The 27,992-nt window shown below is 49.2% G+C and overlaps 7 protein-coding genes across 7 annotated transcripts; 2 read left to right on the top strand and 5 right to left on the bottom strand.

The window, feature by feature from the left end:
- Positions 1-218: 218 nt before the first annotated feature.
- On the bottom strand, positions 219-1,068 carry N7519_010523 (F1F0 ATP synthase subunit delta; the record flags this gene model as incomplete). The annotated part of the gene is made up of 6 exons (XM_057297296.1): positions 219-251; positions 307-396; positions 454-542; positions 632-762; positions 844-866; positions 937-1,068. The coding sequence occupies 6 exons, from the start codon at positions 1,066-1,068 to the stop codon at positions 219-221; spliced, it is 498 nt and encodes a 165-aa protein (XP_057145178.1).
- A 739-nt stretch (positions 1,069-1,807) lies between these two features.
- Positions 1,808-2,685, top strand: N7519_010524 (60S ribosomal protein eL29). Its single transcript, XM_057297297.1, has 4 exons — positions 1,808-1,875; positions 1,972-2,023; positions 2,260-2,362; positions 2,433-2,685. The coding sequence occupies exons 1-4, from the start codon at positions 1,869-1,871 to the stop codon at positions 2,466-2,468; spliced, it is 198 nt and encodes a 65-aa protein (XP_057145179.1). The 5' UTR covers positions 1,808-1,868; the 3' UTR covers positions 2,469-2,685.
- A 381-nt stretch (positions 2,686-3,066) lies between these two features.
- On the bottom strand, positions 3,067-4,664 carry N7519_010525 (uncharacterized protein; the record flags this gene model as incomplete). The annotated part of the gene is made up of 3 exons (XM_057297298.1): positions 3,067-3,482; positions 3,571-4,302; positions 4,406-4,664. The coding sequence occupies 3 exons, from the start codon at positions 4,662-4,664 to the stop codon at positions 3,067-3,069; spliced, it is 1,407 nt and encodes a 468-aa protein (XP_057145180.1).
- Positions 4,665-4,981: 317 nt separating this feature from the next.
- Positions 4,982-6,385, bottom strand: N7519_010526 (NCBP3 domain-containing protein; the record flags this gene model as incomplete). Its single annotated transcript, XM_057297299.1, has 2 exons — positions 4,982-6,217; positions 6,281-6,385. 2 exons carry the CDS (start codon positions 6,383-6,385, stop codon positions 4,982-4,984), a joined length of 1,341 nt encoding a protein of 446 aa, XP_057145181.1.
- Positions 6,386-7,692: 1,307 nt separating this feature from the next.
- On the top strand, positions 7,693-9,731 carry N7519_010527 (putative glycosyl hydrolase; the record flags this gene model as incomplete). Its single annotated transcript, XM_057297300.1, has 3 exons — positions 7,693-7,749; positions 7,799-8,576; positions 8,647-9,731. The coding sequence occupies 3 exons, from the start codon at positions 7,693-7,695 to the stop codon at positions 9,729-9,731; spliced, it is 1,920 nt and encodes a 639-aa protein (XP_057145182.1).
- A 4,878-nt stretch (positions 9,732-14,609) lies between these two features.
- Positions 14,610-15,566, bottom strand: flbD (putative MYB family conidiophore development protein FlbD; the record flags this gene model as incomplete). The annotated part of the gene is made up of 1 exon (XM_057297301.1): positions 14,610-15,566. One exon carries the CDS (start codon positions 15,564-15,566, stop codon positions 14,610-14,612), a length of 957 nt encoding a protein of 318 aa, XP_057145183.1.
- Positions 15,567-22,628: 7,062 nt separating this feature from the next.
- Positions 22,629-27,661, bottom strand: N7519_010529 (uncharacterized protein; the record flags this gene model as incomplete). The annotated part of the gene is made up of 5 exons (XM_057297302.1): positions 22,629-23,255; positions 23,312-23,858; positions 23,887-25,923; positions 25,973-27,348; positions 27,380-27,661. The coding sequence occupies 5 exons, from the start codon at positions 27,659-27,661 to the stop codon at positions 22,629-22,631; spliced, it is 4,869 nt and encodes a 1,622-aa protein (XP_057145184.1).
- Positions 27,662-27,992: the final 331 nt, after the last annotated feature.

Here is a 27,992-nt window from a genome sequence, read left to right on the forward strand (position 1 = left end):
CGGTCAGCTGAGGATGAAAGTCGATGGTCGTTGGGAGATGAGACGGGCAAGTCAGGTGCTTGCTTAACTTCCAAGCTTGGAAGGTGCGCTCCCACCCTACCTGCATAGGATATAGACACAAGAAATAATATAATAAGCAAGTATAATTAGAGGGAAATGAGAATTGTTATAATTCTACAGGTTCATAGTTAGGGCGATAATGGATATGTACATCAAGTCTATTTGACGTGGGCCTGCAGGGTCTCGAGAACCTGTTCAAGAAGAAGTCAGTATTTAACCGGTCCAGTAGTCCCCAAGAGTCCATACCTCAAGCTCAATCTTGGCCTCAGCGATATCCTGCTCGCTGCCGCTGCCGCTGGCAATCTTCTGGGCCTCGGCGATCTGGGCGCGGATGGACTAGGAAGGAAGTTCCGGTTAGCTGAAGTCGCAACGTTGCAAAGGAAAATAACCTACATCGGCGCTGAACTCCTCGAGGGGGAAGCCCTCGACAGCGTTGATGCTGAGCTGGGAGTCGGGCTGGACAACGGCGAAGCCACCGGACACTATACAGGGACACCATTGTTAGTTGATCATCCCAATTGAGAAGAATCCAGATTTGCGGAATGTCTCAGGGCGCGAGGGTCGGACGTACGGAAGTACTGCTTGGTGGCGCCGCTCTCCTCGAGGATCTCGACAAGACCGGGCTTGAGCTGCTCGATGGAGGGAACGTGGTTGGCGAGGACACCCATCTCACCGGAGGCGGCGGGAATGTTGACCTGGGTACTGTAATCGCGGAGGTTCGTCAGTATTTACGGAAAGGGCGTAGGCACCGTCGACACGGGTGCAAGTGGAAGCATAACATACACGCCAGTCGAGCGGTAGATGGTCTGTCAATCAATTATCAAGTCAGTACTTAGGTTACGATGTTGGGATGCCGGCCGGAGTTCGTTCACGCACCTGGTGAGGCAGAGTCAGGGACAGCTTGATCTTGTCGGCGACGGCCTCAGCGTAACCACGGCGCTGAACGGGAGCACCGAGGAAAGAAGGGCGAGCCCGGAGGGCGGAGCGAGCGAAGCGGAAGGAGCTCATTTTGCAGTGGTGGATGACGTGCAAAGGCTGGATTATCCCTCTTGAAGTTGCGTTGCAAAGGTCGAAGTCGGAATGCCGGTTGTTCCCTAGCGTCTGGTCACGTGGTACGGGAATTCAACGGCCGGACTACGGCCAGTATGAGCTTTGTTACTACGGTCATTCTACGCATGTTTCTACGAGAACAAGAGAAGAAAACAGATTATTCCATTTAATGCTCTACATATTTCATTATCCGTCCATTTTGGGGTCTAGGTCCTTGCGAGGAGCTCGATTCCAAACTGTAATGCCGAGACCAAGTTGGTCAGGAAGGCCCCGCTGGTAATCAGACGCAGCGCGTGGTATCTGTGTATTAGACTTGCTGTTTTATGTGGCCTCTGAAATAAAGTCTTCTTCATACCCGGACAGCCCTGGAGCTGTACTTTACTTAGAGATAGGAAGTATATATACATCACGTGATGTATATAAATCAAGGTCACGTGTATGAGAGTGGCAGAATGGGTGAGAAAAAGTCGCAGACTGAAGAACTGCCAAAAGCAAGCTAAAAGAGGCACAAATTTTGATTTATCTAGAATAATCTAATAAAATGCAATAAGGATACGATACTATATCAAGCTATTATGACGTTGTTTAGGACAATTTTGCAGGTAACAAGCTATGTAATGATGCTTTAGTATGTACACCGCCCGATAAGCGAGATCCCACAAACGGAACGAGCCCTAGCCGACCCTCCTAGGCCTGACGTCCCTATTCCCACTCCTCTCCATCCATCACACCGTCAATCAGCGACAACATCCGACAAGATGGCCAGTACGTTTTTGCAACGACCCTATGACCTTGGCTATTTTGCAAGCTGGCGAGGCAGGGAAAAAAAGGCCATGGCGCTGACATGATTTTCACCCACAGAGTCCAAGAACGCGTCCCAGCACCACAACAGCCAGAAGGCTCACCGTAACGGGTACGTCTACCCCTGAACTTCCTCGATCATCCTACTGTTCCACTTTCCCGACCTTTTCAATCGATTCAATGGAAATGGTGGAAAAGCTAGTGTGCGAATGGTTTTATCCGGGGTGATAATTTCGAGGTTACGACTTGAATATTCGCTCGGGCAATCTCTTCGAACTACTGCATTCGACCACCATACATCACACCATCCCAACCAGAACCGAATCGCTGATATATCTTCTCGAATAGTATCAAGAAGCCCAAGACCAACCGTTACCCCTCCCTCAAGGGTGTTGACCCCAAGTTCCGCCGCAACCACCGTCACGCTCTCCACGGCACCATGAAGGCCCTTGTACGTTGACCACAACCCGAACCCAACATCCACCACCACCCATGACACGAAATACTGACCCATTGAACAGAAGGAGCGCAAGGAGGGCAAGCGTGAGGTCGCATAGATTATGAACTCAGTCTTAAAAAAATGGGAAACATGAAATGCAACTCGAGCGTGCAAGAGGTCCAGAGAACATAACGTGTGCGATGATCAAGGACGGTCCGCTGTGTCGAATAGGCCTGGTTTTTGCTTATTCCTTGCGCGACGAGCCTCGAGTTGTTTGATATCGATAAATCAACAGGCTTAATTCGATGTGCACAGCGGTGCCCTTTTCCCAAGCGGATCTCTTCTGCTGTTTCCTTCTATTTTTCCTTCCAGACTCGAGGGCTCGACTTTGTCTGCGTTGCGACCCTTGAGCTTAGTCTCTCCCCATTTTCCCCAAGTTCCCGTCCGGCATATGTGTGTACAGCTGCGTGCTTTTTCTCATGCGCGATTGCTGAAGGATTTTTCTTAACGTGCCAAGAATAACCCCCAAGTTCCCGATTGCTATATATCCTGTCTTGATTCTTCTCGATCGTGACGGGGTTCATGGTCAGGGGGGCTACATCCCGTAAGCAGTAACAGTCATTTTTATACTTAGACATGTTCGAATCAATTCATTCAGTCTACTTTACATTCACTTCCACATCGATGATAACATATATTGAGTTTGTTTACAGAGGTCATACCTTCCAAACAATCAATCTTTTATCGAACCCACCACTGATAACCCATTCCTCCCTGATCGGGTCACCCTCTTCCTGAGGTACAGCAACATATCCCGACCAAACAGTTCTCACCTTAGAGCCGGGTTCATGAGCACCCTTCAATGTAGCAATGATCTTCCCCGTCTTCGTCTCGATGCCACGAACCACACCATCATCTCCATTGACCCAGACCCCAGACCCATTAGGCCTCCATGCCACCTGCGGTGTGGAGTAAGCAGTTTGCGGCGCGAAGGTGTTTGCCTGCACGAGGATAGCTGCATCCTCGCGGTTCTGTATTTCCAGTGTTGCCAGTGCTTGAGATGCCTGTGTCACTGGGTCCTCTGAAGCGGGCGCTGTCTTCATTGCAGGGAATAGCAGACGCACGATGATCACTTTCATATGGGGCAATGTCGACGTCGCCACAGCCAGGAGGCCAGGGTCGTGTGGACTGAGCGCCATATGGGCCGGCGAGAAGGCAACCCAGGCATTGGAATGGGGGGGCCAGGTTCTGCTGTCCAAGGAGACGAGCTTCGCGTCGGGACTTCTCAGCATCGGCTCCATCATTTTCACGAGTATCTGTTTCTTCCGATGCTGCTTCCACCTGGTAGTAGTAGATATAAGTCGAGTCTCTGCGCGAGACGAGGAGGAGCGGCTCGTTGTTGTCCACATGTGGGACGAACAGCAGTGATTCCGGGTTTGAAACGAGTTTAATGCGTGTAACAGGCTCACCAATCTTGAGATCTGGTGCGTCTGCTTCGTTGGGGATATTGAGGCAATATAATAAAACACACTCGTCCCACCCGGCGGTGGCAACCCACCACTTGGAAGGATCAGCCTTGTCTTCATAGGCTACCACCTTCACTGCATACTTTGCATGATCCTTCCTCTTATCCAGTGTTTGGGATCCATGCTGTAGGAGCAGCTGGCCGGACATGTTGGTCATGAGGATGTACCGGCCCTGCAGGATCGAGATAAATGATAGAACTGGTGAATCAGAGAGACCCGAGAATGACTTGATAACCGCATTGCCTTCTGCTGACTGCAGTAAATGGACTTGTCTATCTGCACCCGTGGAGATGATATAAGACTGCGCTGATGCAGGGTCTGCGGCAGCTTCATCGGCATCGCCGCGGGGTTTCTGCCATTGCTCTACAGACGCAGCAAGAATATTGGATGATGTCGGTGTCTGGATGAGAGCAGGCCTTGATGGTGCTAAGGGTACGTCAGATAACTAACAAAAGGAATCCCAGATAAAGCTTGACATGCAAAGCCGAGTCACGATGACCTTGGACTGCCGTGCCAAAATAAAACTCACCTGGCTCGCTCCATAAAGCCGACTGCTGATGATCCTCGCCATATCTTTCAAAATTCACGGTTTGGTCATAGGTGTTCTTCTCTTCGAGCAGGCTTTGGATGGTCCAGTTGTTGGTGTCATCGCCAGAGGTCTGCCCCACGTCGGGAGCAAGGTCAGCCTCGCGGAGAAAAGCCTTTAATGTCTCGGAATAATTATTGCTGCGCAAGAACCGAGCAACTATAGCACTTGATAGTGCATCTACTGTTTTGGAGGGAGCCATGCTTGCATCTGATGCCTGGGAGAGATTTTGGTTGGGGAGAGGTTAGTCGCGGCACACGCCATGCTTCTATATATTCCTAACTACGACTCCTCATAAATATGCCTACTCTACATCTTCAGTCCAGTCATTAATTGGAGATTACAGAAAAACGCGGGTATTCCACCTTTCAGCAGAGTAGAGTATGTATCATTATGAATTTTTATCAGACAATTGATTTCCCCATCCCATTCGCGAACGCCGGATATCCATCATGCTCCCGTGAAGTCCCCTTACAAATTAAGCAGATACAGAAGTTCTCAGCCTATCACTTAGTCTATCTAGCTGAACATATCCTCAGCCCGACGACGGCGACCGCCGCGTCCCTCCAGGGTATCGGAAAACAATTCCTTCCCAGCGTTCGTGTTGGTGTGACTGTCGTATTTGGAAGGGAACAGCTCGCGCACCGACGCACCTCTACCTTTAATCGACATGCCGTTCGACGAGCCGCCCCGGATGGCAAATCCTTGATCCTCGGTGGCTGTGGCAGCTCCGCGAATGCGGGCGCCATTGTTGGTGGAATCAGGGAAGAGCTCAATATTGCTGTGGCGTCTGTGTTCAGAGGCGCCTGGCAGAGAGGAAGCGTCGAATGCGTCTGACCGGCGATGGTGACTAGACTTGCTAGGCAGCAACTCCTTCTTGATGTAGCTGGATGTGGGTTTGTTTGGGAAAAGCTCGCGGGTTCCTGGCTCGCTCTCGCCTGCGCCCGCGCCCGCGCTTGGGAAAAGCTCTTTATCCTTGTTCTTACGAATGTATCGAGGCGATCTCTCACGGAACCGCCTGCTATCATCACGACCACCTCGGTCTCGAAGTTCTTCCTCCAGCGTGTCTCGTCCAGGAGATGCACTGCGATTTCGGAGACGTCCACTTGATCGGCTATCGTCCTCTGGGAACAGATCTCTCTGGCCACGACCTCTCGGCTTTCCCCGAGCGCGCTCGGGTTCAGAGCCAACGTTATCATCATACATGTCGGCGTTGAAGTGGCCATCTTCGTCGCGGTCTCGGCGGCGTCGGTGCTCCCGGTCGTCGAATCTGCGCCGCCTGTAATCGCCATCCCCTGTATCGTCGCTACGCCTCCTATCCGCAAACTCTTGTCGCAGGCGCTCTCTGGGATCGTGCTCCGGGTGCATGAGATAGAAGCGACTCTTCTCATGAGCGCGTGCTTGCTTGCGGTCCGACTTGACAGCCGATCGCACTTGGAGGACGGAATCAGGGTGGGAGGAGAGCAGTTTCGCCGATCGGAGACGCAGCGGTGGCAAGGTAGTCGCGTCTTCTTCCTCGGCGACTTGGGTGAGAGCTGTGAGAGCTTGGAGGCCAATTTCGGCGTCGGGGAAGATGATGTTGGCGGATGTGTCATCGATCCATTCAATGCGCACTGGTTCCTGCCCAGAGCATTCGCGAGCATATTGTTTGATATTTTCGGTGGTCAATTCATCGACGCCGCGAATATGCACTTTTTCGTAGACCGCTTCATCGGTGAGGGGGTCGACGGTGGCTTCTACGTTGGAGGTTGTTTCCTAGCACTCGACACATGTTAGTCGACAATCGATTACGACTTAAAAGACAAAAGAAACACTCACCACCTGAATTGGCTCGGGCTCGGGCTCGAGCTCTGGTCCTAGGTCAAGGTCCATGTCGATGTCCATGTCCGCGGTAGGAGCTGAGGCGGCCCCGCTGAATGCCATGATTTGGGGTTCGCTGGATGAATCGAAGGTTCAAAATGGATCTCAACTAACAGTTCGAACGAAAATTCGAATGGAATTGACAAATGAGGGGATAGAACTGAGCAATGCAAGGTGAAAACCGTGCCCGCTGGTAGCTTGACTCTCTGTCCTAATAAGGAATAGCGTCCTTTTTCCGGGGAACATCAGTCATCCGACAATATCTCCAGGGCTGGACAACTTGGGGATCTCCCATGGACGTTCACGGGTCCAAACAGCTATTATTGTTGAATTCTGGGCTTGACAACAAATTTCGAAGAACTAAAGGCTGCTTGCTTTTATAATTGACGGATATTTAAACAAAGAAGCGGTGGAGGTCATGAATAGTAACATCGTGTCTTGGACAGCAAAGTATGTCTCGGAAGTGCTGTGTAGGCTTACAATAGGCACCAGAAAAAGTCTAATTGAGGACAAAGGGGAGTCAATTTTGGCCATGGCAATACATCAAAAGAATATACGGTGCAAGAAGGTGGAAACCATTCTCCAACGAAGCTGATAGACCATCCTAACCCCGTCATCTACTCCCTAATTTCGCTCTTCCAGGTCCTCGTCCATAGTATCTATCAGAGACAGACTACTTTTCCTAAGCTTCTTTCTTATAGCTCACTCAAATTAAATTATCCGAGCTACCGAGTTCGCCAGAGAGCAAGTATATGCTAAGATGTATAGTTGATAGTAAAGGCTTACTTGTCCCGTAGCTTCGAGACTAGCTGGCTAATATCTAGAAGGACAAACCGTTTCTCTTTATTTGATTTACGCGTTTGATCGAACATTGTTATTGGAGCAATGTTTGCGAGACGGACGTGTTCTGATTTGTGTGTGAGTAATATTGATCTTCATAATCCATGACCTATTAATTGTAAAGATGGGTAGACAATATTCGCTATAACTATAGATGATCTAAATTTCCTTTTTCGGAAGACACGGAGTTGTGTCCTTGGTCTATCTAGAAGGTCGATTTTAGGCTAAACTAGTGACGGATACCCTATAATCATGGGGCGTTTAAAGATGCGCATCTCCACCTCAGTGCCTCCGAGACATCTTGGAAGTTCACTCGACAAATGAGTGTTGTTAATGGTACTTCATGCAGTGGATCTGCGATAATAGCCATGTCACAGCATCAGGATTGCATGATGAGGGGTACCATGCGTTCCCTCAATACTTAATACCTGACTCATTGGACTAGACCGCTCATCTGTCTAGCACAAATCGCCTTTTCTTCCCACCAGAAATCAGCAGATTAACCACTGCTAACAATCTTGTGTACCAAAATGCTTTACGCCGAAGACGACAAGCTCGTCTTCCGTTTCGACGACCACATCCTCTGGGTGCAGCCATGGGGGGGATAATGCCTTCCGGGTGCGTGCAACTAAACAGGCGTCCATTCCAACGGGAGATTGGGCCCTCTCCTCCAAGCCATCCAGCCCAAGCCCAAGCATCGAGATATCCGCCGACCAAGACGCGACAATCACCAACGGCAAAATCAAAGCAACTGTGTCACGCCGAGGCAAGATCATCATCTACGATTCGAAGGGAAACAAACTCCTTGAGGAGTATGCCCGCCACCGCCAGGACCCGATGGACCCCAAGTGCAGCGCGTTGACTGTCGAAGCACGCGAGCTGCGTCCGATCCTAGGCGGCGACTACCACCTCACCATGAGATTCGAATCTCTCGATCATAAAGAGAAGATCTTCGGTATGGGACAGTATCAGCAGCCCTACCTGAACCTTAAAGGCGCAGACCTTGAGCTGGCGCACCGCAACTCACAGGCCAGTGTCCCTTTTGCGGTTTCGTCGCTCGGCTACGGCTTCCTCTGGAATAATCCTGGCATCGGACGGGCGGTTCTGGGAACAAATGTCATGAGCTTCGAAGCGTACTCGACTAAGGCATTGGACTACTGGGTTGTGGCGGGTGATACCCCCGCGGAAATTGAAGAAGCCTATGCCAAAGTGACTGGTTACGTTCCTATGATGCCAGAATATGGTCTTGGTTTCTGGCAGTGCAAACTCCGCTACACAAACCAGGAGCAGTTGCTCAATATTGCGCGCGAATACCGGCGTCGCGAGGTTCCTCTGGATTTGATTGTCATCGACTTCTTCCATTGGAAGCACCAAGGAGAATGGAGCTTTGATCCGGAGTTCTGGCCAGACCCAGGTGAGTTATCATTCTCTATTTTGCATAGCTTCGATGGCATGACCCACTGACAGCCAATGTCCGATTCTAGAGGCTATGGTCAAGGAGCTTAAAGAGCTCAAAGTCGAGCTCATGGTTTCCATCTGGCCTACCGTTGAAAATGCATCGGAGAACTTCCCACAGATGCTCGAACAAGGGCTTCTCATCCGGCACGACCGCGGCATGCGCGTAGCAATGCAATGCGACGGCGACATCACACACTTCGATGCAACGAACCCAGCAGCCCGGAAGTTCATCTGGAGCAAAGCCAAGCAGAACTACTACGACATAGGAATCAAAACATTCTGGCTCGACGAAGCCGAGCCCGAGTACTCGATCTACGATTTCGACATCTACCGCTACCACGCAGGCAGCAACCTGCAGATCGGAAACACATACCCGAAAGAGTACGCACGGGGCTTCTACGAAGGCATGACCGCAGAGGGCCAGACGAACATAGTCAACCTCCTGCGGTGCGCGTGGGCAGGCAGCCAGAAGTACGGAGCGCTCGTGTGGAGCGGCGACATCGCGTCGTCGTGGAGCTCATTCCGCAACCAACTCGCCGCAGGCCTGAACATGGGACTAGCCGGGATCCCGTGGTGGACGACAGATATCGGCGGCTTCCACGGAGGCAACCCAGATGACCCTCTGTTCCGCGAGCTGTTCACGAGATGGTTCCAGTGGGGAACGTTCTGTCCGGTTATGCGGCTGCATGGTGACCGTGAGCCGAAGCCGGCTGGACAGCCGACGGCTAGCGGGGCGGATAATGAGATCTGGTCATATGGAGATGAGGTCTATGAAATCTGTAAACGGTATATTGGGATTCGTGAGCAGCTTCGTGACTACACGCGGGGATTGATGCGGGAGGCTCATGAGAAGGGGACCCCTGTGATGAGAACTTTGTTTTATGAATTCCCGTCGGATGAGCGGGCTTGGGAGGTTGAGACCCAGTATATGTTTGGGTCGAAGTACTTGGTTGTGCCTGTGTTGGAGCCAGGTCAGCGCACGGTCAAGGTCTATCTGCCGGCTGGGGCATCGTGGAAGCTCTGGGACGAAAAAGATGTTGTGCATAAGGGCGGTCGCGATGTTGAGATCGAATGTCCGATTGAGAATATGCCTGTCTTTTGCCGCCAGTAGATGGCGGACTTTGGATGGAAGACTCAGAAAGCCATATCTCGTCCACACTATGCTTTCCCTACTACGTTGCCTCTAAAGTTATCACTCTGTACCTCCTTAGGCCTGAGCTTTCCCATCGCATTTAGCCAAGCAACAGTTCTCCACACACAGTGACCAAGGTACCATGTCTCCTTCCAAGTTTGTACTAGATATCAAACATCCTATATTCCTTCTAGCCAATCTTGGAAACCGCCGTTGCCAAGTATTTATCCCAGTAAATCTTGAAACTGCATGTGCAATTAAGGCAAATCAAACTCTCCGACCGTATTAGGAAGGACTACGTCAATGATAGCAATTTGCCGCGACAAAAGCCAAAAGCCCCTGAGGTTGCAGGTTTTCGTATAGAAGTGTGTACTATATATTAAACACCCGATATTCCTTCCCCCTCATCCGCAGTTGCTAAGCATTATCCTAGCAAACTATATATCTAACCAAGTTAAATCAAACCTTAGCTGTATTAGGAAGGACTACAACATACATCAATAATACCAATTTGCCGCGACAAAAATCCACCGGTTACATGTATCCATATACAAGCACGTACTAACTAGTCTGTACTCCGTCGATGTCAAAACACCCGATATTCCTTCTAGCCAAGCCGCCGTTGCCAAGAGTTTGTCCCAACAGACTTTATATCCAGTCAAGACAAATCAAACCCCTGAACCTCCTTGGAACCCCTATTAGGAAGGACCACGTCAATGATAAACTTATTTCGCCGCGACAAAAATCCCCCGAGGTTGGGGTAGTGTACATACAAGCGCAACGAAAGATGCCCAAAGCAGCAACCCTCAGAAGAACTCCACTTATGCATTTAAACCCATTGAAACTCAAAATCCCGGTTGAAAAATTGGAAACGATCACGCCACTCTTAGAACCTTCCAAGGTTCCAAGAAATGAAGATCCCCAAGAAAGAAAGAGCATCCCGAACAAGAAAGAGACTTCAAAACACCGTAATCCGAAATACAACATACAGTTACGCCACAGCCCCTAACACAGCCACGGAAATACATAGCTAGCACCGCCACCACCGGAGCCAACTACCCAGAAAGGAAAATGGACGGCTCAATCTGTGGTTAAGGGTTGGAGTAGCACTGGAAATTGAGGCGTTGGCCTCGGGAAAGTCCCGAAGAACGGGGATTTGCGTGGCTCTCGCACCTTGTCTCCGGTTATGGTTAGGGGACGGGAAGCGCAAAAAAGGGCTCGCGCGGCTGGGTAGCCCATCGTGGGTACCGACAGGCGGGTACCTTTCTGCGCTAGAGCTGTTTTGGGGTTGGCGTGAGATTGCACCGAGATTCTCCGTGGACCAATCAGGGGGCTGTACTGTATTATAGAGAGCGGTTACTGCGGTGTTGACGGGATTTGGCGTACGGAGTAGGTTAAACTATATTATGTACGGAGTAACTCTGTCATCAGGATCCATACGCATGCAATCTAGAGAGATTGATAGTGGTTTAGGTTTAGTATAATATGTAACTAAGTAGGATCTATACCCGGGCAGGTAACAGGAGAGACAGTGAGATTTTACAGGTGCAATACCAAAAGTAGTATGCAAAGTCTCTGGAAGCTGATAATCTGCAGAGGTCAAACCCCGATCTCGATCGCTCTTGCGCACATTAATGGATCCCAAAATTGAGCCCGGCAAAACTGCTATATAGGGCGATGTGGCTGTCGATCACAGGATCCGGGAGATTGGAACGCAACGGCAGAAGAATGAATCCATGGATCGAGTTTCGATGTGCGTCTGTCAAACCATGGATGAAATAGCCGATATCATGAACATGTATTTGGTATTACAAAATGCGGTATTAAGTACAACTGTTGTAGTACCTAGGTACGTATGTACAATCAATCCCCTGATCCTTTCCTTACTCTCCCATGGTAGAGCTACGTGTAATATCCACACCAGCGGAGCGACACCCCAACGGCTCGTTTCAGTTATAAAACCGATCGATCTGGCCTTGGCACCGTTTTCCATTTTCGTCATTGTGCGCAGGTGCCGGGTGGTGGTCAGGGCAATGTTAGCGGCAGTCATTGAACTTTCTTTGCCCTATGCCTTGGAACTAGGAATTAGAGTTTCTTGGGGTGCTTTTTTCGGGGACTCGGGTTTCGATTCGGGTTTCTTTGCGTGTAATGGTGAACTCTGCCTTTAATGCTACCCCTACCTGGTAGGGAAATATCAAGGAATAGAAAAATGTAGGAAATTGTAAACAGTACACGCCATGACATCAAAGTTTTCTCCCGTGTGAGTTTCCACGGTCCGCATCCCGGTTGGGTCCACAACGAAAAGCAGGTAAACACAGGTATGGATGTACGTACGGTACACAGTCAGGCTGGAATCAAGCTGGAAAGATCCAAAATACGTATTGGAAACATGCAGATCTTTCACAATGCCAATGTTGAAGTACCTGTGTACCTACGACGTATAAAATAATATTACATGTATGTTGTACATAATTACCTAGGTATATCTGATTTACCGAACTACTGTTATCCTATCACACTGAAAGGCCATCTACTCAATCTGATTCGATAGATCTCAGTTGGCGAATGGTACACAATATCCGATCACTTCGATAGTCTCGAGCTGAACAGAGCGGATGGTGTGTGGGAGCGCTAGCTGGCTGGCTGGGTATCATTTTCGTGATACTAATGTGGAGCTGGGAATGACACTTCTAGGAATGCGAGTCATGAAATAATTTGATATCATACACAATCATAATCCGGCTGTATAGTGGGCGGCAAAAGGGGAAACAGACTCGAAACAGAGATAAAACACAGATAAAACCAGAACCAAAAATAAACGATGCATGAGAAATGAAACAACCCCAAATACATCGCACTAAAACGGCACAAACTCCGTTATTACATGTACCATAACCCCCCAAACCCACCACCCAACCCCCAAAAGAAAAGAAGATACCAAATCTCAACGGCCAAAGCCCAACCCAACCTACACCAAAAACCGCCTCACGGGGAGAGCGGAAAGAACGACCCGACAAAAGAGAGTAGGAAATAAAAAATAAAAAATCAGACGGCTTGCATGCATGCACGAACATCTCCACGATCCATGCAACACCAACCAAATCCCCACCAGAAGAGCCCCGCCGTTCACCCCGTCAGAAGGTGACCAATCCGTCCTTATGCATCAAGACCACTCCGCTGATTGGCTACGAACTCAATCCCAACGCTCATCCCGTCCTGAGCGATCCGAGCGAAATCACACAACCCGCATTAGCAGGTTATCACAGCAGCCAGTAGCGCAGTGGTTTCGTTCAATGCGGCGGATAGGCGGGAAAATCAAGGTCGGGTGTCTGGGTTTCGACTTGTTCTACCCTGGTAAGTGTGGCGTTAATGATCCCAGCACCTGTCTACTACCGGATATGGTTGTTTCCCCGCTCATCGTCTCTCTCGCTCTCGTTCCGCTGTTTAGAAACTGTATGTTGTACTCCGTACATAGTGTTGTATTAGGGTGTCTTGGAACAACCGCACAAATCCTTCTCCCATTCCTTGTCTGTGAGTGGCTGGATCCAATGCCAATCTTACCCTAGATCGGGCCGGGAGGGGTTGTGGACGGTGCCAGACCGTTTGATTTTCCATTTTCTCCTGCAGGCGCGGACGAACCTCTGGAATAGACTTCTTGCTTTTTCATTCCTTTCATTTTTGCTTTTCAGCTTCCTGTGGGAGGGGTGTGTGTCATGTCTCTGATGTCTGGGTTCAGGGTCTAGCCTGTCATTGTGCAGGGTGTTCATGGGTCATGCATTATGTACATGTATGCATTACATTACGTCTTCTGGTTCTGGTCCTGGTTCTGGTCTAGATGCAGGCAATACATTAGCATTAGCCCGCCTAACCAGCACTAGCACCATCGGCATCGGCGTGGGTATTATGCTGTTTCCCCTTGGACAACTAAATACATGGTATATACATATGTACCGTCCCTAGCTGCTAGTATACATGTGCATAAACTATGTCACTATGTACCCTGTAAAAATACGGAGTATCACCTGGATACTATATAATCTTCCAATCTATGAGAATCCACCCACGTTCCATCTCTGTGTCTCCAAACAAACCTTGCCTTGTCAGACAAAAGGGTGGGTCCTTACTTCCGTGCTTAGGCCCTGACCAGAAGGCCTCATGCTCTCATATCCCTTGCATTTGTCCTCGTGAACACAGCGTGTGTCCGGTGGCGCATTCCTCATGGGGACCCGTGCAAAGGGGAGAACGAAACGGTTGGAGGCTGCATATCCGCATTCCCTGTCGATACCTGCATATTAGATCAGAGGCTGGCTGGAACTGGGGAGGTGTGGGAGTACAGAGGACTTTTTGGCTTTTACATCGTATACGTGCGACGTGTGTTGTCTGTATCTAACGAATGTAGATTTGGGTAAGAAATAGTGGTTTTATGTAAGATATTATTATTATTCAAATTAGAGGTCATTGCTATAAACAGGGTATTATGCGATCCCAAAGGCAGAAACAGAGAGCCCAATCTCTCCAGACTGCGTGCCTAATCAAACAATAGTAAAGAAATATAGAAAAGAAAAGAATAATCATTCAACTGAAGCGAGCCTCAAAAGGCCCCAAAAGAACAGAGTTCGAACCATGGTAATACACATTAAGAGTATACAAAGGGAAATCGTAATAACTCTTTAGAAGAGAGCATAGACACAAAGAAAATCGAGGGCGAAGCTTTTGGCAAAATGTACAAGAAAGGTTCCATCGGTGGACCCGAGCGCGAAGGGGAATCAGGAGTATAGAACAAGAAGGGAAAAACAGAGAGAAATGAGACTCGTAAACATCATGACAAATGTATGGTTTTTTTGAAATTTTTTTCTTTCAATTGAGCAGGTTGTTCACCCCCATACGAGTGTCACGAACAGGCTCAGGCTTGGGAATCCAAGACTTGGGCAAGTCCGTAGGCTGGTGCCATGAGGCCAGGGTAGGCTGGTGGCCCATCCAGCGCTGTGCGGAGGCGATCTCTGACAGAGACTCTAGAGAGCGAGCCGGGTAACTTGGCGAGTCCTCGACAACATGGACGCTGGGCCTCCGGATCTCGTACTGCGAACGCAGGTCGACAGGCAAAGGCAGGAGTTGCGGAGAGGGGAAAGTGCGGGGCGAAGAAGAGCAGACGGAATTGTGGTCTGAGACCATAGAAGGCGGCTCGCAGGAGGTAGCGTGTGAAGCCTCTGAGAAAGCGGGTGAGGTGAGGGGAGTTTCGATTGGTCGGTTGATGGAAGGAAGGGTATAGATGGGAGAGAGCTGGCGGGCGGAAGAAGCCAGGGATTCTCTGCGGGAGTGGGAGTATTGTTCAGAGATGGCGGACTCGATGGACTCTGTCCATGAGGGGCGAGAAGAAGTAGAAGAGCTGGAGAAGCGCGAGCGGGATGGGCTCATCGCTGAGGCACGGGTGTAGGGTGCCTCGATGCGGCCTGAATAAGTGCGGGAGGTGGTGGGGGTGGACAGGCCGCGCTTCTTGCGGTTCATGCTACCATTCCACCAGTTCTTGACTGCGTTGTCGCTGCGGTTGCCGAGGCGGCGGGCGATCTCGGCCCAGCGCTTTCCCATCTCGTTGACCATGCGCTCGATCATCAGACCCTCTTCGGCGGAGATGGGCTCTCTGTTTAGCGAGGGCTTGAGATTTTGGTGAAAACGCTCGCGACATTGCTTAGGCGAGCGGTAGTGCATGTGTTGAGAGATGCGAACCCAGTTGTTTGGGCCTTGTTCGCGGACCAGTTGGGTGAGGAGTTGGTCTTCCTCTGGGACCCAAGGACCACGACGGTGTGAAGCAGGCATTATGAGTGGAGAGGAGAGTGGAGTAGAGAGTAGAGAGTAGGTAGAGAGTAGATAGTAGAGAGGAGGGGGGAAGAGAGAGAGGTTGATAGATGAAGTATAAGAGTATAATGAGAAGTAGAGGAAGAGGTTATTATAGTATCGGACAATGTCAAGACTTAAGTACCAGGGGGACGGGTCCAAAAGAAGAAAAAAAAAATACAGGTCCCGCTATGGAAGATCACGATCCAAGATCTTGGAGCTGACAGTTCGGAATAATACAGGCTGAATGGTAATTAAAATAAAATAAATAATACCACACTATTGTAATCTATAGATCGTGGGGAGTGGAAAAATGCTCCGTTGGGATCTTCAGTACCACCCGGGAATTCGGGCTGAGGAAAGACGCGTAAAACAGAAAAAGATCGGAGTGATCGACCCTGAGCCCCGTTGCTGGAATTCCAAATCATCCATGGCGCTAACTGTTTTATTTTTTATTTATTTTATTTTATTTAATTATTTTTCCTACATGCTCTTTGTTTGATTCCCAAGGCTACGGTAGTATAGAAAATGCAACTTTCCTTCAGTTCGAGATATAGTATCCCATAGGTATACTCCCTTTTAAGCGCCTTTCATAACCTAAAAGCATTGAAGTAATTATAGCTACATTCATCAACAATAATAATTGTTGAATAATATAAGTAAAACCACTAACAGAAAGGGGTCAAAAATCCCCCAAAACAGCCAGGGGCAGATCTAGCTTCCGAGTGACAAGCGGTTAGACGTCCCAGATTCCACTCAGCCAGCCATGCACAACACTTTTCCTCGATTTGTATACCCGATCCATGTTCAATCGGTCAAGTCCGAGATCTCATTGGCTCGACCAGGGTTCCTTCTTGATGATCCACGGTGGTGTGGCCCGGTGGACCGAGTTTGGATTGACAAATTTCTCTTTGGGACTGGTGAAGAGATAAAATAAAAAGAATTATTTTATCCCTTTTTTTTACATTCAATAGTATGGGGAAATCGGTGCCTCCGTGCGATGACAGGGAGTGGAGCTTCAGCCTCCCCGAACAACACCGAGCTATCCCTGAAGACCCAGATCGGAGTTTCGAATTTCATATTTGATATCAAACATATTATTAGATTCCCATATGGTGTTCATACTATTGGTTTGGAAATTTGTATATTCTACCTTGCATGTCTTCCATATGGCTTAGACCCCATCACAAACGTGACAGTTTCTGTTTCCTGGTTTTTCACAAGATCGAGGTTCGCTTAATCGGGTTTAGACAAATGTCACCTAATTTATGTATGTTTGTATATTATAAAATCCATTTCAAGCAAAAAGAACGATAATTAAAACGCATGGGCCACCTGCCACCTGTCACTGAGAGTTGACCGTGGATCCTACATGACGCCTAGAGGGGGAAAGAAAGTGAAATCAAAGCAAAATTGTCTTTATTAGCACCAAAGCCAAGGGAGAGAAGTATTATCCAGCTGCAAAGACACGGGATGTGACGTTATCCATTCCAATCTGAATATCCTTAATCCATTCCCGCTATACCGTAACGGCACAAGTGTAAGTCAATCTATTTTTCCCGTCCCTTTCCACAGTCCACAGACTATTTCCGGTCTAAACACTGGCGTACCAGAAAGAAAGGATGGATGCATCAGAAGCCGAGATCGTGGATCGAAGGAGAGATCGACGAGTGCGAAGTTTCCAGATTACCTGGTTAGGCATGTCGCAGCTGAGAGATCCCCACCGGTGGAAACCGTTGAAACGCAAGCCACACCTTTTTTTGGCTTTTCCTTACCAGATGCTATACTTCGGGAGAGAACAAGCCACTGTGAGGATATGTAAAATACGCAAATACCATACAATATGTACCGAATTAGTACCTTAGGTATGCATATTGTAATTTAAATCCTCCAGGGGTAGACCTTACATGCATCCATATGGAGGGACTAGGAAGTTGATTGGTCCCCCAGGTATTTGTCATTGTTAGTGGGACTTCCTTGTTGGGTGAAGGATAGGCGGGTATGGGCGCCTCCAAAATCTTTAATCTATTTGATCATTTAATTCCACACCAGATTGAAAAAAATATACACATATATATATATATATATGTATATACATGTACACACATTGCGTCTATACTCCGTTCTGAGTATAGATTAATCATCAATTAAGGCTTGCAATATTCGAACAGGGCTATCTATAGATTTAAAAATAAAAGAGTGCGGAGAAAAGAGACTAATTAACTCCTCTCCTGTTTTTTTGGGCTTCTACCAAGGTGGTATATCCTGGGGTATGGAACACACAGTTCTAGAGAAATAAAAAGGAAAAATATGGCCTTGTGTAGCCATGTGGACAAGTCCTCGTGTGGACAGCCAGATCGGATTTCCGTACTCTTGGGAAAAACCGTTTCTGAAAGGATGAACCCGTCGTCCTGGAATGCAACATCGACTAGGGTGTACCCGAGATTTGGACCTGTCAGGTTTTCGGATTTTAATTTATTTTAATTTGTTGTTTTACCGTTTACTCAAGGGAGACTATTGTTCCCCTGTCTGTTCGCCAATCAGAGACACGGCAAGTATTTGAGATAAATCCCTGTCGGCGTGCAGGGATCACCGCTGATCACTGTAGCCCCGTGCACTCGAGCTTAGATCGGGTGTTTGGGTACTGGTATTGAGGAGAGGTAGTGTGTCTGGTGTCAGAGAAGATAGAAAGTATATACTTGATATGGTGAGAACAAAAGAATACTAGTATATCTCTATTTGGATATGCTAGAAGACCTCCATGCCAGACATTGAAGCTCAACGGGGTAGCCGTCACTATAAAAGTGGAGCGAACGGTCTCGCAGCTGCTTCCTGACTGTCGGGCCTTCCGCATGGCTTTGCAGCCCAGAGAGGGTCCAAGCACGTCGTTCCTTTGGCCCCCTTTTCGCCGTTTGGGTCACGTGGGTACAATATATTGTATCCCATTTGGGTGTTATTAACGACTTCCTCGCTTATGCTTATGACGTTAACACCTGGGCAGTCATGGGGAAATTATCATGCATAGCTATACGGAGTACTCCGTCCTCCGGACAAGTACATAATTTTTCGTTCTAGATTCTCACTATTGTAGCTATTGGCAGTGTCCACAGATTTACACCCTAGTCGTCTCCATATCCGTTTTGGGTAATAGGTTGGACTTTTGTGATATATTCATCGATACAACACGAGGTGGATCATTCTATGCCATCCACGCGTTCTGGAAATTGGAGGTGTAAGGAATCCTAATACGTGCAAGTACGATGTACCCATTATATTGTACTTGCACGGAAATATGTATAAGAAAGAATAATTTGAGTTTAGGTTGTGAAATTGAAATTGAAACTAAATTTGATTTTGAGTTAAATTTGCATCCGAATTAGAATAATTTGAATTTGAATTTGCTCCAAGGCCATGACACCACGGCCTAGACCGTGATTGGTGGCCCACCTTCTCGGGCTTTAGATATCGGGGACCACTCGCATGGTGCCCGATCTGTGGGAAACCGTTTGGGCCTACTCCACCTCGTACTCTGTGCTCCCTACTCCGTACTCCGTACTCCCTACAATCCTTTGCTTAGCAAATTTTGAGAACGGAGCCACTTTGTCTACTATAGTAACACAGATGGATTTGAATGTATTATCTGCCTTGTACAACATATATACGAGTCAGAAGGATGTAGATATCCACCTACGACTTACGCTGTAAAACGATATACAAAACAAGTACTCCGTACATATACTAAATAAAGTCTGAGGTTGACAATTTTGGAAAAGCTTGCGATTATGTCTGGTGGAGAACGGACGGAAATGGAGAACGGGCCATATGAAGGTCCACGCAAACCAAATTGGGAGATCCAGTTCCTGACCTAGTTCCTGATCCGGTTCCCAAGTTTGAAGCTCATGTGCAAATATTAAATAACATGCTATAATGAGAAAAACTGCTAGATGTATAATGTATAATATAATAACGTACAACATACAAAGCCCGACACCTGCAAAATCCAACCCTATCTATCCGGACCAAACTTAATCGTTCCCGCAAAAGGTACAAAGGTCCAAAACGACAAAGAACCCAGTAATTCGGGATTGTATAATATTGTTTATATCCTAGATAAATGAATCCCCCAGAAACCTTTAAATCCTCCGTTACGAGCATAAAACAACAAAACTTGGGGGCCAAATCACCATCCTGGTCAAAGCACTTTGTCCAGACAATCAATAAACCAAGAGGGACGTGAGTGTCAGAGTGGAACATGAACGGAGCAGTTCCTGCCCGCCCACGGCAAATACCATAGCAAAAATTTCCCACCTCTCCACCAGACCCTCCGCACCCCGAGGATCTCCGCAGGCCGAGGAATTCCCGATGCGTATCGAGACAGGCCAAATGGGGCGCAACCTATATAGACCCTAGAGCTAAAGGTTCTGGCCACCCCTTTTCTTCTTTGAGCCTTGTTTCAGGGGAAAGGCGAGTCTAGGGCTTGTGGGCTTGTGGGCTTGCAGAGGGCTGTGAAGGGCAGGGGTTGGTGGGCGCGTGACGCAACGGCCATCCCGCTGTTTGGGCTTGGCTTGGATTATTGTTAGTCTTAGGATGAGAGACGGAGTTGGATGTCTCAGTCTAGTCCGTCGTTCTTTCGCTGATCGTCCTTGCCAATGATGCAACCTTGTCGTCTACGGAGTAGGGGAATTGGATGGGATTTTTGTTTGGGCATGTGATCGGCTTAATATGGTTATATGTATATCCGTAGCGCTGATATATTCAGGGAACTACAAGGCATGGGCATCAAATGCTAATGCTCGACATTCTAGTAATTGTAAATCCATGCCCAGGTGTGGCATTCATCACAAATCAATTCCAGTTCAACCAAGACCTACAGGCAAAATCCATACCCAATTAGGCCCAATCCCAAAATTTGGTACTATAACTCCGTACTTTATTTCGACACCGTACATCCTCGATATATCACCCCGTGCCGTACTCCATACAGTAACATATTAGCCTTCTAACATCCTAATATAATGCGAATCCAAAAACCTACCCCAAACCAAAACCTTACGAAGCCACAATCCATCATCGGTCCAAAGTGCCCTCTGAGCGGCTAATCGACCGATCCAACGCCCCAAATCTCTGTGGCGTACTTCCCCACCCGCGCCACACCACTCACAAAGCACCATAACCGACTCAGCGATGCCGCTACCCTCCATACCGACCCGAGCAAGATGGGAGCGTGATCCACGGTAGATATGATACCGCACATGGGGTGGATTCCCAGTTTGTCTCTGTCACTCGTGGGAGTTGTGAAGCGAACGGGCTTACTTGGCTGAGACGGGATTTGGCAATTGACTGGAATTAACGGTTGATAACGAGAGGCGGTGATGTAAGGGACTTGGGTTCGGGTTGTTCGGATTTTGATGTAGGGATACTAGGGTGAGGGATCCTTGGATGTTGGTTTGGCTTTTGGTTTCTTTCTCAAAAACTCAATGTGGCTATTTCGTCACTGATAGTTGTATGTATCAAACGGGCGGATTTAGGTTCGTTGATCGTCATGAAGACTCTTGATATGCATAGCGTGGAATGAATCGTACTTTGTACATGTCACTTTCATCGTCGCCTACTCTGTAGGACCTGTCAAGTGTTATTCTTTCCGGATATAGGATGTGCAAGCACATTCTATGTGCATACACACCAATACAGTCCCCACCCATCCCAATACGGATTCCATCCTCGACACGCGTGGAGCCATGTGGGAATCAAACAGGCAACTTGCAGACAAAAGACGGATAAGCGCATGTCTTACCCGTGGACTTGACTCCCCAGTCCGAGGAACATGTGATGAAATACCAGGATGCCATGCCGCATCTACCGGGGTACATACATGGCATGTACGGAGTAGGGATAGATGGATATCGATACGGACTGGGCTTAACGCCGTCCCTTCGACGGAGTACTTACTCCGTACTAGTGTCGGGGTGTATGTACTGTGCAATGCGTAATGTAATATGCAAGAGCCCCGAAGCATGGCGTGTGCTTTTGCTTTTGCTATGCAGATGCAGATGCGGATACCCTGGTTCAGCCCTCCGTCACGCGCTGGTGGATTAGGTTTTGGGTTTGGGACTGATTTGGTGTGGACCTGGACCTGGACTGGATCTGGACCTAGTTTGAATGGCGATTCTGGGGTCTGAGAGCAGTTGGTATCTCATCCCCTCTGCGCGACACAGGGATGAAGAGGGCGCTCTCGAGACTAGAGCTTGGGATGGAGAGACGAGATAAGGAAGTTTGATGATGTGATAGGCTCATGAGGGGAGAAGGCTGCTCAGACCGACTAAGGCTAATGCAAACATCAAGGTATTGATTGGCCTTGGGTGTCTCAGTGCGTCATGAATGTCTTGGATTGCGATTGAGGGCTGGAACGGCGTCGACTCTATTGGTTGCTGGGGACAAGGCATCGATTGTAAACAGGGATTCTCAGGGCCCAAGGCTTGCATGTAGCTTGGGTTCTGCATAGAGCCATTAGGGGCTAAGTGTCCAGGTTCGCAGCAGGTATCAAGCATGTTGTATCCTAAATGAGTGGGATATGATCAAACTGCTTCTAGGTATAGATATAGGGACAGAGCTTACCAAGTATTGTACAATGTATTCATTGTCAGATTGCGCGAGTTGTAAATCATTAGCAGAGGAAATGGTAGGCGGATTGCACTGGAAAAAGGTTGTGTAGACCTGTTCTGCTGTTCAGTTTATCTCAAAGACGATCACAAAAACTACAGGTCGTGCATATCCAGAAGTCCAAAATACAAATCTGAAGGACATGACGCCCGCCCAAGAAACCAACCGACAGTCCTTCTCTTTCGTGAAAGTTCCCAGTGTACGTGTACATCACAAAGCCACATGCAAAAGTAAATTCATTACATAAATGATCCAGCCCAAACCCAGGGCGGAAGGTAGAAAGGTAGATGAGACCCAGATGCAAATAAGTAGAACGAGAATGAAGAGAAGACAGAAAAAGGCAAAAAAGGAAAAATCGCTCAAAGGGTATATTCGCAGTGCACGTCATAACCAGATATCGCCTTCTTCGCCGTTAACCCACTGCGCCCAGACGGCCTCATAGGCAGTCTCCAGATCGCGCACCCAGCGCGCCGTATCGAAGAGCTTATTCTTATAACGGTCCCGGAACAGCATCTGCCGTATTTCCGTCAGCCGGCCGCGGGCGTAGCCCTCGTGACCAGAGTACTGCAGATCCAGGCATAGACGGATGGCCTTATTCTCGTAGTCTTCATCCGACGACGCGATGAGTTCCTCACGGGCGCGCTGGCCAGCCTCAGAGCTGGGGAGCGCGCTACTCAGAATACTGCTCGCCATGCGGGAGCACATTTTGTACTTGTAGCGCGGGAGAGTAAGTAGCGGTGTGCCGCTCCAGAGGACATCTGTTGCTGTGGTGTGGGCGTTGCACTCTGGCGTGTCGAGAAACAAGTCTAAGATTTTCGCTCGCGCGATGTGTGTGTTCTTTGGAGCTACATCCGTGAAGATGATCCGCGAAGCCGTCTCTTCACCGGCCCAGGCTTTAGCAATGTCTCGCAGGTTTTGTTCGCCTGTGTCTGGAAAGCGAAGAAGCCAGAGAACAGCGTTGGGGATTCGCGCTAGTATGCGAAGCCATGTTCGGAACGTCGTGGGTTCAACCTAAAAGGGGGTTAGCTATGTGGTTTGGCATGAGTAGACATGGCAAATAGACTGACCTTGTACAACTGGTTGAAATTACCCAAGATGATAGTATCGTCACTCAACTTGGGGAATAATTCTTTGCGCATTCTCCAGCGCCGGGCTTGTTCTTCTTCCCATGATACGTGCTTTTCACCAGCATCTGGGGCACTCTGTCGGTGATCACAGCAGAAAAAGGTATCGCGCGCAAAAACAATCTTTTCTCCGTAAACCCAGTCCTTGAGTTCCTCGCCATTGTCTTCTTCCAGGAGACGATCCTCGATCCGCGTTTTACGCCGTCCGGGGCTCAAAGTCTCCGGTGGAATAGAAAGCTCATCAGCGAGGATGTAATCGCACCACTCGGCACCGAGGGTGCCTGCAAAACCCATAAATGACATGTGAATAGGCGCTGGACGTGCAGCGAAGACCTCGTTGCGAGCTCCTCGCGTGTAGCCGTTCAAGTTAACCAGAATGTGGATCCCATCCCCAACAATCTGCTGGACTAGTCGATCGACCGACCATCCACTCGCATCATAAAAGACGGGAGCCTCTTTCTCAATCTGCTGGCGATGTATCGATTTGTCACTGGGGGGTCGTAGCGTAACAGTATGACTTGACGCGGGAAGGATCATGCAGCCCAAACACAGATTGCATCAGATGTGCGAGAGGATGGTTGTTGAAGTCCGATGACACGTAACCAACTCGAAGGTACGGACTAGGCGGAGACGGTGGAGGGAAGACAGTAGCTGGCAGCCACGGGAGTCTGAGAGTTGAGGTTGAGATCCGCAGTCCATTACGCTGGGAGATCTGACGGATTTGCTTCGCCGTCAGGGGACAAGTGAAGGTATGGAACGGCAGAACGGTAGGTGCATTCGGGGCGGAAAGAGACCCAGGGAGTTGAGGTCGACGATACTTAGAGAGAGGATAATCTTTGCCGAAGACATAGCGATCTTGGTACCATTGCCAAGTGAGAGATCGGATCGCTCGCTCCACGAGTCGTACTAGTCGAGATCCTTCCCATTTCTGTCCAGCCCAGGACTGGAAAAGCTTTGCCAGAGACATGCGATGACTGGAAGCAAAGCGAGTAGACTCCAAAGCGGGAGCTAGTTGTAGGCACAATTGCTCTGCCGTGCTGGCAGTCAACATGCCACGGCCCCAATATTCCCCTTCTTTGAGCTGTCGGTCGACAATGTCCACTACCCGCTTGATCCATCCAGAACCCGTGTCGATGCTGAGTGAATCCCGAAGCATCCCTTTCTCATCAACATGCCATCGATCCCGGAAGCCACGGGCGTTGACGACGCCACCACGACCTACCCAGTTGCAGACAGAATTCAAGGCATTCGCTAATCCGCAAACCGCCTCGGCAAACTCGGGGTTTACCTTGACAGCGCGCTTATAGTATACAATGGCATCATTGACCTTACCACTATCCTTGACAGCATTGGCCAGGTTTGCCAAGGCGATATCGAAGTTGCCATCGCACTGAACTGCCTGCTCATACATCTTGATGGCGGCGTGAAGCTGCCCGATGTCCTTGAGTAGGCTGCCAAGGTTGGTATAGAGATGGGCATGTCGCGAGTCGAGATGCAAGCCATAGTTGTAGTATGCCAAGGCTAGGGATATTCCACTCCCAGGGACAACGCCCGGGATCTCGAGATGGTGCTGAGTCTCACCATTTGAACGCACTGAACCTCTTGCTGGCGGATTGTTCTGAATGCCAGCCAGCAAAATTCCAACATTGTTTGCAGTGGATGGGCTAGGCTGCAGAGAGAGGGAAAGATAATAGAGAGCCAAAATATCCCGGACACCGGGGGAAGACCTGGTTGCTCCTGAGGAACCCACGCTGGACATGCCATCCTGGTAAATCTTCGCCAATGAAAGGAGAGAATTGCTGGTGGTGGAAGTGGCTGCATTGCGAGCAATGCCTTCAGCAACGTATTGGAGCCCCGGCGGCATGCCGCTTGCTGGGAAAACAAGTTTGGCGGTTTTCAATGCTGTATCGGGATAAAGCAGGATGCTCTCCTGGGAATCATGCTCGGATTGAGGGTACCCATTACTAGGACCGCTAGAAAAGGCAGCAAAAATCTGTTTGATAATGCTTTGGATGCCATGTCGCCTTCGGCCAGCAGCGATGAGAACGGCATCCTCAAACGCAGCTGCAGCACCCGCATTATCACCAAGAGCATAAAGCATATTACCTTTGGCATGAACCAAAGCTAGCATTCTCCCGTTCTCCGCACCTGAAATTGCGTATCCGCTGCTCGCAAAACCAAGGGGTTTGGCATCCGGTGAGCCAGGTTCTATTCCTTGTGTTCGTCCCATGTCGTCTTCGTACTCGAAAGACGCCTTGTCGTACATGCACGCATCGGACACATTGCTCTCGGCATCACTCTCGGGTTCGCTAGCGTGTTCATCTGTCTTGAAGCAATCGCCGTCTTTGGGATGACGAAGGGAAGTCTGGACAAAATCAATGATGTTGACGGCTTCCCTGCCTCTGTGGCTATTGCATAGTAATCCAATTAGATGTTCGACGGCTTCAAAGAAGCTCGGCCGTAGTTGCACGGCGCGCAACCAGTGTTGCGAAGCCTCCTCTCGGCGATCGAGTGCCAACATGGTGGCAGCAAGGTTGGAGATAGCTTCCACATGTCTGGTATTTGTTAGCGTTGATTGTCAGACAGCAACAATATTTCACCTACGTCGAGTCGCGAGTTATGATCCTGGAGTACCATCGGACAGCTTTATGATAATCACCCAAGCCATAGGCCAAACAACCCCCGAGGAGCATTCCGTCGATCCATTCCCAACGGCTCTCCGCACACAAGTCAGAGAGCATTGACAAAGCAGATGCAGCATTAGACATAGGCGAGCCCTCGTTGAAAAGAGAGCCACGAGCCCTGGTGAAAGGCGACACCCCCGAAGGACAACCTGTGTCTCGCAATCCAAGCATATGAGTATCTGACCCTCTGCTATGCGCGAATTGGTTTAAGGATGGGCGGCGAGTTTGGACACGAGGAATAGACGTAGGATCGTTCGACCTATGGCTGCCCGCATTAAATTTCTGCCGTTGCAAGTCATGTTGACTAGCCGGGTAACTGTTATGGCGTGCGAGGTCGGGTGGAGGGGCTTGTGAAAAGTCGAGACCCGGTTGCCGTGGGGGTTTAGGGTAGATACTCGGCTTTAAGAATCGGGGGTAACCGTCAACGGCAGCATTACTAACGCTGTTGCGGCGGGCCTGATGGATGGTTGCGAGGAGGTCAACATAGACACCATGAGCCTCGGATAGGACCTTCTCCTTGAAATCCGCGTTGACTACTACTGCAGGGCCTGGGGGTTGGAATCCATGTAATGGGCGACTCGACCAATTCGTGGGCTCGTTATTCAGTGGTTGCGGCGGTGGAAGGCCTGATGGAGGACGGTTGACTCGGGTGTGGAAAGGTAGTTGGTCAGAGTGACGTGGTGGGAAAAGAGGTTTCATCAAAGAGTCCTGAGTAGGCAAACCAGGCATGGACTGCCCCCATGCGACCCCCGAATCTGTGTGGCTGCCTAGCGGAACCTGAGCTTGATTAAAAGTCGGGTGGTTGAGGTCGTAAAATGGCTGGCTCATCTGCTTTGTAAAGGGCGACGGGGATTCAAAACGCGCATCACGAAATGCCGCGGGGCGATATGGAATGTATACTCCATCCGGCCAATATGGACCGAATGGCCCAGTACCCGCGGAAGCAGTTGGTCCGAGACACGACTGCAGGGTTGCCGGTAGGACCGTGGGCACATACTGCCCGTTCTGTAAGAGATATCGTTGGGATGGCTGGAGGGGCAAAGTTTGGTTCAACATGGAGTCTACGCCCGGAGGATAATTGACCGGACGAACCCAGCTCGTCCCATTCACGTCTTGAACGACTTCTCCTTGAATTGTATTGCCTGCGGGGTCATTTTTGAAGACGGGTGGGAAATTCATTTGTTTGGTTGCTGATTGGTCCATGAGCTGCCAATTTTCAGACTGGATCCCTTGTTGAGGGGGAATGAACTGGCCCGATTCCATCGGCGAAACCAAGATATGCTTGGGCGCTGGTGGCTGAACGGTATCGCCAAGAGTCCCGTCATACCCCGCAGCCAGAGTTCCGTTGGGGGGTTTTCCTCCTCAGAGTGTGTTCAGCCATATTTGTGCTGGAGCTATAGCCGGAGCCATCGCGGGGATCCAGACGTTGAACGGGATGAGGTAGTGGGATGTGCGATCGTGGTATTGTATTGAAGGGAGGTTTGGAGGGGTCATTACGGACGGGGAGTTGGTCGTTCGCATCGTACATTTGCTGATTGAGGGTGTCGGTATTATAGTGTATGCGTTGGTGCGGTTGGACCGAGGGGAACGGTGCGACGGTCGGATACATCTTTGCTTTCTTCTCTCCTTGATCCAAGGACGACCGGAATACCTTGAGGCCGCCCAGCGACAAGGATATCGCCGAAGACTCAACACGTCAATGGAGTCAACAATCAAAAATCATCCTTGAAACGTTTCCGACACCTCATTATGCGAAGCCAGTCAAGCCAGTCAATCCAGTTCTCAGCAGTTCAACCGGTTGAGCTTGAAGGAGTTCAGAATATCGTCATCGACTGGAAAAGCGTGGGATAGGGAAGTATGTGAGATAAGAAGAAGAGGGAAAAGAAAATTAAAGAAATTAAAAAAAATTAAAGAGAAGAAGATCAGAGACGCAAGGGAGA

This window comes from Penicillium mononematosum (genome assembly GCF_028829835.1).
Source record: "Penicillium mononematosum strain IBT 11891 chromosome Unknown utg000005l:1.0-9366267.0:1.0-9372171.0, whole genome shotgun sequence".
Taxonomy (NCBI): domain Eukaryota; kingdom Fungi; phylum Ascomycota; class Eurotiomycetes; order Eurotiales; family Aspergillaceae; genus Penicillium; species Penicillium mononematosum.

Coding starts and splice junctions, on each gene's coding strand:
- N7519_010524 (XM_057297297.1), top strand. Junction 2,024..2,259: donor CAGAAGGCTCACCGTAACGG/GTACGTCTACCC, acceptor CTTCTCGAATAG/TATCAAGAAGCCCAAGACCA. Junction 2,363..2,432: donor ACGGCACCATGAAGGCCCTT/GTACGTTGACCA, acceptor CCCATTGAACAG/AAGGAGCGCAAGGAGGGCAA.